At 39.3% G+C, this 15,250-nt stretch overlaps 1 protein-coding gene across 2 annotated transcripts in view; it reads left to right on the top strand.

Annotated features, from left to right (window-relative positions):
• CDC40 (cell division cycle 40) overlaps nucleotides 1-15,250 on the top strand; it is a 38,780-nt gene that overhangs the window by 12,141 nt on the left and 11,389 nt on the right. For both annotated transcript variants that reach the window (XM_065681084.1, XM_065681085.1), the window contains exons 4-9: nucleotides 6,333-6,416; nucleotides 7,589-7,728; nucleotides 8,311-8,407; nucleotides 10,060-10,199; nucleotides 11,783-11,857; nucleotides 12,530-12,575. In XM_065681084.1, the coding sequence (XP_065537156.1) occupies nucleotides 6,333-6,416; nucleotides 7,589-7,728; nucleotides 8,311-8,407; nucleotides 10,060-10,199; nucleotides 11,783-11,857; nucleotides 12,530-12,575 (582 nt within the window). The remainder of the gene's footprint in view (nucleotides 1-6,332; nucleotides 6,417-7,588; nucleotides 7,729-8,310; nucleotides 8,408-10,059; nucleotides 10,200-11,782; nucleotides 11,858-12,529; nucleotides 12,576-15,250) is intronic.

Genomic DNA, 15,250 nt, shown 5'->3' with positions numbered 1-15,250 from the left:
TCTCTACTACTTTGAGTAGCTTTGTAAAAGCTACTTGCTTCTTTTTTCTGGATAATTTATTGATATGTTGAACAGCATGGGCCTGAGCATGTGTCTGCCAGCAACTTTCTTGTGCTGTGGAAACTGTCCATTTATTCTTGACAGTGTCTTAATAACTTGTAATAACTTGAAGACCTGTGTAGTTCTTAAAGACTCTTTGAGACACTCTGTAATCAGTCTAACTTGGTTTCATAAAGGTATCCAACATCAGCCAAGCTTTGCTCATTCATGTTTGTCACCTCAGAAATATTCTGGGGGTTTTGTCATTGTAGTTTACCTCTGTGGAGAGCTGTATTGTCTGCTCTGCTGAGATATATAATGCTCATCCAAGTGCCTGCTCCTTGTTTCCTTCATTATAGTTTCTACTGCTTGAAACTTCTAACCATACAAATGTCTGGCTGGTTGACCTGTAGTTCCCCAAACTGAAGCATCTTTTGAAAGCTGGCACTGTATTTGGTACGTTCCATTTCTATCATATTGGGGTGATACAACATGAGCATTTTTGCACTGTGTTTCAGCTTTAGAGCTCTTGTATAACTACCATCTGGTCCCAGTGTTTCGTTACCACTTATTTGACTCTTTAGTCTCCTGACATTTTGCTTTGAGATGGATATGTTGTCACATTACCCATAAAGAAAGGTTCTGGCACAGGAGTCTACCCCATTCCTTCACAATGAACATATATTTTAAAAAACCTCACTGATGCTCATTCCTGTATCTGTTGGCCTACATGCTTTCTGCCCCTGCAGTTTTTGACAAAGGGCAAATGTTAGGTTTTATACCTTATGTGATTTGCTCCTTGTTTTTGAGGGGCAGAGGGGGTTTGCCTTACTGTGGTGTTTACTTTGTTTGCTAGAGTTTGGTTCTTTGTATCTTTTACATCTGGATGCAACTTCAGCTCTTTGAGGAATAGTTTCTTATTTCTAATAGTTTCTCTTTACATACTGTTCAGCTGTGCTCACTTACTTCTGGTTTCTTGAAAGTCTTAATAGCTGGCAGGCATTTATTCTTTTTTTCCTACATGGTGTCTTTGAAGTGTCCCTGCATTTGGAAAAGGCTTTTACCCTTTGCTCACTTTCTGTTCCTTTTTAAAATCTTCTTTACTTAATATAGCCCTCCTGTTTTGAGATTGAGATTATTGTAGCAAATGTTTTCATGGCTTGCTTTGGTTCTTCAACAGTGTTAATTTATACTGCTTTGTGGTTGTTGTTAAAATGTGTATACTTAGAAAAAAAAAATGTTTTAAGATCAAGTTTCCTGTACTGCTCAGTTGGCCCTTTTTTGATTTTTTCGTATGTGAGCCTCTAATGTGACTGCTTCATGGTACAAGTACACTGTGTAAAAAAAGCTGTTTCTCTTGCATCTTGGTGTGAGATTTGCAGTCCGTTACAAGGAGGTGACTAAACCATGTCATTATTACTGTGCTTTTCTCCCTAGCACCTGTTTAATCTGTCACCATTTCATGGTTATTGTACCTTCTGGCTGAATGCTCAGAAAGGGAGTCCTGGCAACTGTACTCACCACTACTTAAAACTGGAATTTCAATCCAAAGGATCTTTTAATGCTTGTTAACTCTTTAACTTGTTCATCTGAATTGTCTTTAAGTTTTCTGTAGCATATAGCATGTTTTTCCCTACTGGTATGACCATTGTATTTCTATGTTTGTTTTACCTGGTAAAGAATGTAATACTGACATAATTGAATATAATACATTAGTTTATAAATTTAAAACAAGATATTCCAGTTTCACTATGTTTTATTTTTAGCCTCTGCCATTTTGTATGCATGCTTGGGTTTTCCATTTCCCTGCCCTTAGTTGAAATAGGATTTGGTGCTTACTGCTATCCTTGTTATCTGAGGTTTCAGATTTCTGTGCTGTCTTTTGCTTAAGGATATGGCTTTTTTTAAGATCCTGGAAGGATTCAAAAGATGTGTAGATGTGGAGCTTAGTGACATGGTTTAGTGGTGAACTGGGCAGTCTGGGTTAACAGTTGGACCCCACGATCTTCAAGGTCTTTTCTAACATAACTTATTGCATGATTCTAAATGTAGTAGGTTTTTTCACAAGTGTAATAGTTGAGATTTTATTGATACCACCCTAAAACTTATGTGCTACAAATCTAAATTATTTCTCATATTCCCTCCAGCAGCCCTGTCAACCCATGGGTCATTGTTGTCTCTAATATTTTGCAAATTGAAACTACCTTTGGTTCCATCAGGTTTTTGCCATTTGTCCTTTATCTCTCTTTAGACTGACAAGCATGTTTCCTCAGTCTTTTCTAGGCCTTCCCTTTCCTCCAATATTCTATCATTCTTGTTACTCTTAATTTTTTTCTGAATTTTTATTTTGACTACATTGCTTAAAACTGGACATGCCAGTCTAGATTAGGCCTTCCCAGTGCTGTTCCATGTTTTATGTAGTTTTTCCTTTGCAATAAATCTCAGATTTCTTTTTTTATTATGACTCATTTGTTTATTTTTCTTATTGGTGTCAGGATACACTTGTTAAGTGTATCTACACCGGTACTCTGGCAGCCTGTGTTTTCCCCCTTGGACCTAACCAATTGCTTGCTTGCTTGCTTGCTTTCAGTATTTATCGTTCATCATCTTTGCTGAAGTGAAATGTTTCACACTTGTCTTTGGTGTCAGCTGCAGCTTTTACAGGTACGGGATCCTTTTCTGATGGCATAATCCGTAAAAAATACTGAATACTATAGTTGGGCAGGCCATTTTAATGTAAGATCCTCTCCCAATTTGATGGAAAACATTCAGTGATTACTCTGTGAGTCTGACTTTTTTTAATTAGTAACCAGTTTTGCACCTGCAGTCATAGGTAATCTAACCTATTTTGAATCCATTCATGTAAGGCAATCTTCTTATGTAATTTCAACTATTAAAAAGAAAGCTTTATCTCTAGAAAAACAAAAATTTCACTTCACAGGCCATGGTGATGTAAATGGTCCAAAGCCAATGTTGTAGTCCTTGGAGCATGGCTAAAAAGACTAGGAAGCCCCGAAAGATGAGCCCTTGTTTATTCTTCTATGTCTGTACCCTCAGAAGAAGCCGTCTCTTTTCTTGACAATTCCTTTCTGACCATTTTTTTGAGAAGGACGATATACTGTCCTTAATTATGTGAGCATACATCAGTTTTCAGTGTGGAGCAGAATTACAGATTATTTTTTTACATGCTACATGCAAACTGTTTATGGTAGAAAAATAAATTCGTGGCTCTTTCAGCATCAGCACTCATTGTAGAAGTAGACTGCTTCGTTCACAGGGTACTTAGTAGTTTAAAATCTCCTTCCCAAGATATTGAAGTCCTTTTTAAAGAAACAGTTTGCTGCCCATGAATCTCAAAACTCGTTGGTAGAACCAAGTTACTGAATACTCATAACAGGATTACTTCATCAGTAAGACTGATATTTTAAGAGCTTAAAATGACTGACTTTGGAAATAACACTTCTGATTTTATTTTTTTTCATCTCCTCATGTTACATGCAACACCTACAGTCACTATTACCTCTTACAATTGTAGGCACTTTATTCTCTGATTACTTTGATTCCATGGAGAGGCCAGTGCAGCCAGAATGGTTTAGTCCAGCTGCATTTTTCCACATACCTGAGCTATCTTGGATCTCTCTGTGCTGCACTGTGCAGTACAGTGTAAATGTACTTCTCATTATCTGTCTTTCTGGAATGTACCAAAGTCTGATAATTTAACCAACCATTTTCAGGTGCACTGAAATTATGGATGTAGGTGGAATTGTACCTTTCCTTGCTAAAACATGGCATGAAATACCTACCTCCTAAGTAACACTGAAGGAGATGTAGAAGTTGGGGCATATTATATGGCATACCAGCTGAGTAGGATAAAAGCAAGCTGTCTTTTGCAGCTGCGTTTAGGAGTCCCAGCCAGAAAGAAAAGATTCTCTTTCACATATCCACTAGAAAGTAGAAATTGTTCAGAGCTTTTCTGTGAGAATGATGCTGGACCAAATTCAACCCAGCTATAAGAAGTCTCCACTTCCATGGGAAGCTGTGCTTGGCCCAGGGGCTCTATTCATTAGAATACTGTCCCTCTTTTACAAGTACTGACCAAATAGAGTCCCAGAGACTGTGTCAGTACAGTTGGAGGACAAGTAATCCACTGTATTGATTTTGACATAAAGCCAAAGAAATATCTCTCCGCTCTTAACAGAATCATTATAGCTTGGAAGAGAACTCATTGAAATAGGGGCTTAGTTAAAGCAGGCAGTCTAATTAGCAAAAGTGTAATTGCAGTGCCTGCTCAGTTTGCTTATCCTTGGAAGTGAGTTGTAATAATAGTCTAGAATAACTGAATGATCCTTTTTTTGTTGTTTGGTGTAGGTATAGTGGGAACTTATATTTCATAAGAGGGCATTGGTACGCATTTCTATCTTTGTATTATATTCATGGAACATGTGGGCATATGTTGTTCTGGGTCTTACCAGGTTTGAAGCTCCAGAACTGGTCTACAAATTACTCCACCTTTATGGGAACATTTGCAATGTTCTTGAAATAACTCTTCTACTCATTTTCATTATATTTTTTTCCCCAGCATCTGAAAAGAAATTATGAGGGCTGTCTTCTAGGACAGTAGTCTATGAGTAACGTGGAGGAGGGGGGCAGATAACCTCCTTGGGCTGTTGGGATGGTATTGATAGGTTCTCAACTTGTATGCATCCAAGTGCTTTTATGGGCCATTGGTTTCTGGGGTGGACTGGGCAATGTCCCGCTGTTCATGATTCTCTCTGAATCATCAGAAATATAAGAATTAGATTGCATGCTGTAGGATTTCTTTGATTTCTGTGTATGTGATTACTTTTAACAGTGATTTAATATATTCATTGCTGTCTTTCCGCCCCTGCCCCTTCCTGATTTGGATTGATTCTCATTGGGTCCTCAAGGGACATTTTGTCACTTGAATAATGTTTAATAAAAATTGGTGATATGTCCACTAGGGTGCAGTCTTTCCAAAAACAAAAAAAAGCCATGGTGGTCAGTAACTAACTGTGCAGTGCACCTGTTCTTTGGGAACCAGATGAATTTATTCATCTGTCTTATTCCTGTAAGAGCCTGCTATCCACTCTAGAAATGGAGAAAAACTGTGAGATTTATGCATACTAAAATGAGAACCTCCGTATAAAAAAAAAATTGTAATTATCCTGAATGTCTATGAAATGCTGGTACATTTTATAAATTATTTGAAGAGTGAATTCATCAGGGGTTTTCATGTTGGTTTTTTTGTTTGGTTGATTTGGGGTTTTTATGAGACTCAATAGCTGTAATCAGGAAATTATAATAAATACTTGATTAAAAATACTTGATTTTATTAAAAATTAAATGCCATTGCTGCTGCTTCTGATACCATCCCCGTTAGTTAAAGGAAGTTGAAGGAACTTCAGATGCTTTCAAGTTGAAGGAACAAGCTTTCCCAACTCTCTCAGGAAGAGGATGAAGTAGTTTCAGCCAGGGGAGACAGAGTATGCACAAAACTCTAGAAAACTGAATTTCTTTCATTTTTTTCCCCTGTGTCTTCCTTCCAGCTGCTGCCATCCCCAGGCTTGACAGACACAAGTAGCATTCTCTTTGACCCAGCAGAGGTAGCGAGCAGAGCCAGGAGGCTGAAGGGCCAGAGGTTGCTGCTGAGGCTGGACAGCTCTGGGTGTGCACCAGCAATGGGCTGGTTTCAGTGTGACTGACTGGCTTTGAAAACCAAGGAGCAGGGCACTGAACTAAAGCAGCATCTGTTTAAAGTCACATCACAACATAAGATTTTGAGCTGGTCTCTTCCTTATGCCATGTTACAACAAGAAGAGGCTGCTATGGCATTTCAAAAAACTAGTAATGTTTGCATCACAACGAACTGGTCTGAATTCGGTGTTGACGTCGGTTGTAGCAGGACATTGGGCCAGGGGCCTCTAGGGGACCCTTTCCACTAGAAAGATTCAGTGACTTTGCTTCCTGTGACAAACCCTCCCTTTGTGTCTTATGTTGACTGTTGCCTATTATATTTATTTGCTTCTCTCTTGTACAAATGGAAGCATTCTGGCAGCAGTGCATATTTAGGGCTTCCTGATAATACTTCGTGTTAATCTTAATACTCAGGCTGAGTGAAAAGTGGATGGGATTTGAAAGTATCAACCCTTCCTCATCTCTAGCTCCTTGAGAGGCAACAAGAAAAAAATTTGGGGGGCAGAGTCAAAGTATTAAAGGTTGTATAAAACTAAAAAGCTTGAAATAACAGTATTTTACCTCTCTTCTTTTTCTAGGTTATGCATTAGATCCCTCCATAGATAACCCTGAAGTTGCTACCAAATATATTGGTTCTGTAGAAGAAGCTGAAAAAAATCAAGGTAATTAGTTCAGAATCTCATATAAATGACTTGCAACTGATGACTGTTTCAATTTTTTTTTTTTTTTTTTAACTGAGAAGTGGAAGAGTTATTAAGAGCAAAGGAAGGGACTACGGGAGACTTATGCATATCCAAAGATGCAATTGAAAAAAGATGTGTTGTAATTGTAGTGTTAAAAGGGAAGAGAGATATTGGAGTAAGGGGCAATGGGTGTAAACTGGAACATAGGAAGTTCCACGTTAACATCAGGAAGAACTTCTTTACTGTAAGAGTTTCAGAGCACTGGAACAGGTTGCCCAGGGGGGTTGTGGAGTCTCCTACACTGGAGATATTCAAGGCCCGCCTGGACAAGTTCCTGTGTGATGTACTGTAGGTTACCCTGCTCTTGCAGGGGGGTTGGACTAGATGATCTTTTTAGGTCCCTTCCAACCCTTGGGATTCTGTGATTCTGTGAGTGCTTTGCTTTCTTGAAGAAGCATCAGGTATTTCAGGCTATCATGTCAAATCTCAAATTAGTATTAGCAGTTGGAACCTGGCATGTACCATTGCATAAATAGAATTGATCTGTATATTTGAAACAGCTTTTTGGTCCTCTTACATTCTGTCTTAGCTAATACTGTCATATGTCTTTATTAGGATACCTGTATGTAGCTAGTCATCTTAACTGTGCTACTCAGTAGCAAACTGATCACTGTATAGAACCTGTAGCACCCCTGCTGGAAATTGCATGTTATCTCTACTTAGCAGAGTTAAGCTGTTGGGTTATTTGGAAAAGAAAAGCCATTCGAAGGCTGCCGAATGGTAAAGGGGCGAGGGGGGTCAGAACCCAGTTGCTGGGACTCTACTTTCAAACACTGCACTATTTCAGGTATGAAAATTGATGTCTGCAGACTCAATGTTAAAAGTGCATGGGTACATGCATGGTTGCATTGCCTAACAATCCATAAAAAATAGTTTAAGTGGTTCCTCTGTTATTGTACAGTTAGCAGTGTTCATAGTTAGAAAAGTTAGTGGTGCTTTCGCCAGTTTTAGGCAAATGCTTTTTCCATTCTGCTGTGCGTATTGAAAAGAGTGGTGGTGGTGGTGGCTTTTTCTTTTAAACTGACTATGGTGTGACTTGTGATGTTGTATTCTGTGTTAGCAGCCAGGCAATGTATTGTTTCCTTCTTCAGGTTTAACAGTGTTTGAAACAGGACAAAGGAAAATTGAAAAAAGGAAGAAATTCAAGGAGAATGATGCATCTAACATTGATGGTTTTCTGGGACCATGGGCAAAGTATGTTGATGAAAAAGAAGTAGCCAAACCATCAGAAGTAAGTACTACTTTAACACAATTAACAAATTGTTAGTACATTGCAGTGGTTTACCCATGCTATGCTTTAGGATGATACACGTGTCAAGTTATATATCCAAATAAGGCATTCCAAATATTCAGCATTCTATGATTTGCAAGACTGGTTGGAAATAAAAGGCATTGTATCTGTGCATAGTGTGTAGAGTGATTAAAAGAGGTTTATATACAGAAGCAGCTTGAAAAGAACTGAAAGTTAAACTTGTTTAAAAACCCAGCCAAACAAAAGAACCACCCCCAATAACATATAGACACACACATATATAACACCCACACAAATACACACAACCCTCCAACATACATCCTTGTTCAGACAGTGATGCTTAGCTGTAGTCTATGAATAAAAAGATAATATTAAATTCTTTTCAAACTATTCTGGTTTTGAGAAAGGTATTCTCTTTACTGGTGCTTAGAAATATTTCTAATCTCATTTAGCAAATAAATGTGTTCTTAATAGTAAATAACCAAACAGTGGTACAGTTCTGGATTTTGTGATGTGATTCTGGACACCGAATTTTTAAAAAAACCTGGTTTATTTTTCCAGGAAGAACAGAAAGAGTTGGATGAAATAACAGCTAAGAGGCAGAAGAGAGGAAAAATAGAAGATGATAAACCTGGAGAGGAGAAGACTATATTACATGGTAGTGCCATCTTCCTGTCTATTCTCCTCATCTCGTTCATAGTGTTTTCTTGCCTGCTGTGTTAATTAGCAAGGAAGGCAGACAGCCTCAGCATTTTTGCTGAGGCATCTTCGTGTCTCTGTGTTGGAGATGACAGCACTCACAGGTGTAAGCATAAAGGACAGGGAAAGAGATAACCTTGGACTAATTCCACTTCATACTGTGAAAAGCAGTCTAGAAATATCATCTTTCAGGGCACTGATTTTATTTATTTACTTTTAATGTTACTAGGCATGCACATCCCTTTCCTGTTGTACAGAGCAAACATTTTAAAGTTATGAGTTTGGCTTAGTTTCAGCTTTAGAATTACTGCAGTTCTGAATGCCAGCATTTTCATCAGCAGGTCGTGCTTTTAGTTATGGCTTACATACAATTTAGAAAATCACTTGGACTTCATTCTTCCTCAGTTTTAATGTAAATGTTCTTGCTATACTATAAATACTTGTGTGTCAAATAATTACCCTATGGAAGCCTATAGCGTCAGTATTTATAGTGGTACCTTCAAATAAAATGGTTTAGTAAGTAAAGTTAGTGATTTTGGGAAACTGCTACTTCAACTCTGTGTGCAAAACAGTCCTGCCTTATATTGCTTGGCATAGATAGCTGGTAAACCAAATCTCTCTTTGTTTACCACTTTCTACAGACAGACTCACATACACAAGTTGGAGTATCCTTTCTTACATGCATTGAAGAAGTGGCTGTCATTAGTACTTCATTCTTTAGTAGCAGATCATGACGATTTTTATTGAATATGATCATCTTAACAAACCTAAAATTTTAGCCACTGGGCTCCTGTAGAATAATTAATTTTTAATCCAGCTTTTTATGGCCTTTACCTGCAGGTTTGCTGTGAAAGACCTTATAAGATAAACTTTAGTCTTCTCAAAAACAAACATTGCAGAAATATGTAAGAATTGATACTGTGCAGGAGGTCACTTGTACAACTGAAAGTGCCATAACAATATCCCAGAAAGGGAGAAATTAAATCAGTGCACAGCTTAATGTCATGGCTATCCAGCATAAGTCTACTCTGAAGTACCAATTTCCGAGCACAATGCATCCCTGCATGTCTGATTGTCTAATCACTTCTTCAGTATAGTTAAAGAGCAGCTGTTGGCTACTGATGACCAATATTGATTCACACTGGCCAAATATATCTTCTTTTACTCTGATTAGTCATTCTGTTGACATGACTGACACAGCACAGAGCTGGCTGGAATGTGAGTTGCAAGCAAATGCAGGGTTAGAGTTGCACATCTGAATCCATGTAGAGTTAGTGTAAGCAACCCTTGTGTTGGGCACTTTTTTGCTGTTTGGTGAAGAGTCAGGTGTGTATGGGGAGAGACTGTCTTCGTGTTCAGATTATCAGACTCGAAGCAGACTCTGCTGAAATTATTTAATTGGAGCTTAACTGATGCCAAATAAGACTCTCCATCTGTATGTATCCTCTGAAGTGGATTTTTCTTCCCCTACTTCCTCTCCTTCCCACTTCAGAGCAGATCAGCTATGTTCAGAAAAACCTTAATTTTGTGTGGCTGTTGAGCCTTTCAAAGACTATAAACTTTTACAGTACAGGGTCTTGGATTCTCAGAGTTCTGTGTTTACTTTTTCAGTTAAGGAAATGTATGACTACCAGGGGAGATCATACCTTCATGTCCCTCAAGATGTTGGAGTTAATCTCCGTTCTACAATGCCACCTGAAAAGTGCTATCTTCCAAAGAAACAAATCCACGTGTGGTCTGGACATACAAAGGTAGGAAGTCATGTTTGTGAGCATGAATCATAAAAATGCACTTCACTTTGTGTCCGAAGCTAGTAACTTTTATAAAACTGAAGTGTCAGTATAAGGAAGGGATATTTTTGTCTTTACTATGTTATGCGTGTAATTGGTTGCACTACATGCTCAGACAAGGTGTTTGTCTGCTGAAATGCAGTTATTTACTTGCATATACCTTCTCATTAGCATAGTGGCTTCCTGATCTCCCTTAAAGGGACAAGTATTATTCAGTGACTTCTGTGGGATGTGGAGTTACTTCCTGAACTACCACATGAATAAGAGTAAGACTAATTCTAGAGATCCCTAAAGATGCCTTTTTTTTTTTTTTTTAATATAGTTAAAGTAGTTAAGGGCTATTCCATATCAAACTTACCAAAAGTTGTAATGGTTTTGTGCTTATGATGCATCAGCAAGTTTCCCAAATGCTACTACCCAAAAGCTACTACTTTTGAAAGGTGTGCCTGGTTGAGACTTTTCTTTGATGCTGTTTAACATCTACAGTTTCTTCTTGTGCAAGAGCCTGTAACTATATACATATTTTGGTATTAAAGAAGTTTTCCGCCGTTCAGGTTTGTAAAGTTTATACTCAATTTGCTGCTGCTTTTATCTCTAATTTTCAGTGTTGCTTGAAGGAATATGCTATCTGGCAATGGAGAGCACCTTAATGATATTGGAAAGATGGAAAAAAGAAAGGACCCAGGAAACACTTTCAGTTTTTACCCCTTTTTACTTGAGTCACAGCTCTGAACTTTTTTTTTTTTAATGATTGCTCCATCATAAAGCTTGTAGCTGCAACTGTCAGTGTTTGCCAGAATAACATTTCCTCCACAAAGCTCTAGTCACTCCTCTGCCTGTTATCCTGTTAAAGCAGACTGATGCATAAAACAGCTTTTTCCTGAGATGAATGACATTACTGATGTGAGAAGCAGATGAAAGATGGGGTGGCAACTCTACAAAACTGGACGATATGAGGAGACAATAATAGGGAGGATAAAGCACCCAACTCCAAACAAGGGTGGGAGGAACTGGGTAGAATATGAATAGAGTAATTGACATGAAATGAAAAGGACATGAAACAATGCGTTGTTCTTTGGGCTTTCTCTGGAAGGAGTATCTGAAATAGATAAGTGGGAATCTGCTGTGCTCAGGGAATCTGAGTTCATTGGGTACAAGCCATTGGTAGTATGCGTAAGAAATGGAGCTCCCCAGAAACTTTTTTGTGGAAAAAATCCTCCTCTGCCCCATCCAGAAAGGCTTGTTATACAGAAACAATCACCCTAAACCCACAGGTTGGATTTCTTTGCTGTGTTTACCACAGTAGCAGTGTGAGTGTTGGAAAAGGGTATGTATACAACTGTTGAAGTGAATCACCTTGTCAGTAACCATTGTTCAAAATGCATCGCTGTTTCCAAAATGGAGTGTGGGCAGGTTATTTCTTTTCAAGATAGAGTATCTGTATATTTTACGAGGATAAGCTTTTTGCTTAGAAAAGAGGGCAAGTGAACAGAGGAAACATCTAGATGCTCCACTTACTGTTTAAATTATGTCCTTATTTACAGGGTGTCAGTGCAGTTAGATTGTTTCCTCTCTCTGGGCATATACTGTTGTCTTGCTCTATGGATTGCAAAATTAAGGTAAGTTATTTTACTGGTAACATATATGGTTTTCTATATATACAATACCATCACTGAATACAGACAGTGCACTTGGTGCTTCTACCAAATATCTTTTGTCTGTGTTATTTTTGGTTTTCTGACTTGATTTTTCAATTACAAATTTGTTAGAGCAAAGATGGAAAAATTTACAAGACTGTTGGTGTTAGAACAGTGTTGATCATTTAGTAATAGCATTTAGAAAGTTGCAGGTTCCTCAGGTTATTGCCTTTGATGTTATAATAATTTGTTTTCTGTGGAGCCTAGTTTTACAGCTAGCAAAAGGTTTCTCTTGAAGTGTTTTATTGAAGCATTTGTGGTCTCGAACTAATCTCATTTTAGTCCAGCATACATCATATTAGAAAGCTGGTGATATTTTTTGGTTTTATTTCTACTAGTAAAACCTTAGGGCTTTAAAGTTGGAATACGGTATGGGGGTTTTAGTTATTTTAAGGGTGCTTTGCTAACAAAAAGTTGACAGAGCGTTCTTGTGAATTTCTGAGTTGTGATAGTTGTGATTAATCAGTAGGTGTCATATGTTTGTAATTAATTCCTTAATTAATTACATGTTGCCATGTATGTTTCACCTCATTTCAGTATCATTGCTGTTTAACAACTGACATCTTTTCTCCCCATCCCTTTTATTTTTCCAAGCTGTGGGAAGTATATGGTGATCGAAGATGTCTACGAACATTTATTGGTAATAGTCTTTTCTTAACTGATTTTTTCATTTAAAACATCTTCATGGAAATATATGATTTAGGTTTGCTTATTAACTTTATCATAGAGAGGACTTGTAGGCATTCAGCACGTAGTATTCGGTATCATCTTGGCAATAAGAATTGAAAAAGGTGCAAGTTTTTAACGAGCCTTTGTCATTATTCCGTATAATTTAATGTTCATGTAAAACATCTTATGACCCTTAAACCAAAACATTAGTGTGCTGCAGTCATCAATACCTTATGCAAAACTCCTTTTCAAAGGCAAAATCTTTAAATTGAATTGCCCCAACTTCATGTTGAGACCAGCAGCTCTCTATATTTATGCAGTGAGGGTGTCTCATGGTCTGATGATCCCATCTCAAATAGGTCGTTTCTTCTGTGCAAAAAGCATGGGAATTTATTTTTTTTTTTAGGTTCAGGTGCTGTCTTTGTTCAACAAAGTGCTTTTTAAAGCAGATATCCGAGAGAGACAGAAATACAAACTTCTTAGCAGCCTTGAATACAGAACAAAAGCAACTGATTCTCCTTTTGAAATGGGAACATTTCTAGAACACTGAGTGAATATACGTTGAGTAACAACAAAGAAGTCTTTTTTTCACCTAATGTTTCTGATGATAGCAGTGCGATGAAAATGATGGCTCAAAAAAGTTTATCTCTCAATAGACTGCTCTTTCTGAACAGTTTGACTGCTTTTCTCAAAAGGTCCTTATTATAAGCCAGATTCACTTGCTATTTTGCTGTATTTCAGTTACTGTGCCAATATTATGACTAAAGAGGTCTCCTACAAGTGTAATGCAGTGGTCACATGAAACAATTGGTGTTGAGGGATAACAAGGTTAACACCAGATGAAAGCACTATTAATTTTCTGATCTAATATTTCCGGAAAGCTAGAGACCAGGTTAGGAAGGCTAAGGCCCAGTTAGAATTAAACCTAGCCAGGGATGTTAAGGATAACAGGAAGGGATTCTACAGGTACGTAGCAAACAAAAAACAGACTAAGGACAACATAGGCCCCCTGAAGAAGCTTTTGGGCGAACTGGCTACACAGGATTTGGAGAAGGCTGAGGTTCTGAATGACTTCTTTGCCTTGGTCTTCACTGGCAAAGGCTCTGACTGCACCACCCAGGTCTTAGAAGGCAGACACAGGGACTGTGAGAATGAAGACCTTGGGCCCACTGTAGGAGAGGATCTGGTTCAAGACCATCTTAAAAATCTGAACGAGCACAAGTCCGTGGGACCTGATGGAATCCATCCGCGGGTCCTGAAGGAGCTGGCGAATGAAGTTGCAAAGCCACTGGCCATCGTATTTGAAAAATCATGGCAGTCAGGTGAAGTTCCCAATGACTGGAAAAAGGGAAATATGACCCCCATTTTCAAGAAGGGGAAAATGGATGATCAGGGGAATTACAGACCAGTCAGTCTCACCTCTGTGCCTGGTAAGATCTTGGAGCACATTCTCCTGGAAGGCATGCTAAGGCACATGAAAAACAACAAGGTGCTTGGTGACAGCCAGCATGGCTTCACTAAGGGGAAATCCTGCCTGACCAATTTGGTGGCCTTCTATGATGGGGCTACAGAACTGATGGACAGGGGTAGAGCAGTTGCCGTCATCTGCCTGGACTTGTGCAAAGTGTTTGACACTGTCCCACGCAACATCCTTCTCTCTAAATTGGAGAGATATCAATTTGATGGATGGACCACTGGGTGGATAAAGAACTGGCTGGATGGCCGCACACAAAGAGTTGTGGTCAATAGCTCAATGTCCAGCTGGAGACCGGTAACGAGTGGTGTCCCTCAGGGATCGGTGTTGGGACCCGTCTTGTTTAACATCTTCGTCGCTGACATGGACAGTGGGATTGAGTGCACCCTCAGCAAGTTTGCCGATGACACCAAGCTGTGTGGTCTGGTTGATACGCTGGAGGGAAGGGATGCCATCCAGAGGAACCCTGACACACTTGTGAGGTGGGCTGATGCCAACCTTATGAAGTTCAACCATGCCAAGTGCAAGGTCCTACACCTGGGTGGGAGCAATCCCAGGCACAGCTACAGATTGGGCAGAGAAGAGATTCAGAGCAGCCCTGCAGAGAAGGACTTGGGGGTGTCGATCGATGAGAAAATGAACATGAGCCGGCTGCAGTGTGCGCTCGCAGCCCAGAAAGCCAACCGTATCCTGGGCTGCATCAAAAGGAGCGTGGCCAGCAGGTTGAAGGAGGTGATCCTGCCCCTCTACTTTGCTCTTGTGAGACCTCACCTGGAGTATTGTGTGCAGTTCTGGTGTCCTTCAACATAAAAAGGACATGGAACTGCTGGAACAAGTCCAGAGGAGGGCCACGAAGATGATCAGGGGACTGGAGCACCTCCCGTATGAAGACAGGCTGAGGAAGTTGGGGCTGTTCAGCCTGGAGAAGAGAAGGCTGCATGGAGACCTCATAGCAGCCTTCAGTATCTGAAGGGGGCCTATAGGGATGTTGGGGAGGGACTTTTCGTCAGGGACTGTAGTGACAGGACAAGGGGTAACGGGTTAAAACTTAAAACAGGGGAAGTTTAGATTGGACATAAGGAGGAAATTCTTTCCTGTTAGGGTGGTGAGACACTGGAATCAGTTGCCCAGGGAGGTTGTGAGTGCTCCATCCCTGGCAGCGTTCAAGGCCA

This window comes from Lathamus discolor, chromosome 5 (assembly GCF_037157495.1).
Source record: "Lathamus discolor isolate bLatDis1 chromosome 5, bLatDis1.hap1, whole genome shotgun sequence".
Taxonomy (NCBI): Eukaryota; Metazoa; Chordata; class Aves; order Psittaciformes; family Psittacidae; genus Lathamus; species Lathamus discolor.
Note: the sequence above shows the minus strand (reverse complement) of the source record. Positions and strands in the feature narration are given on the sequence as shown.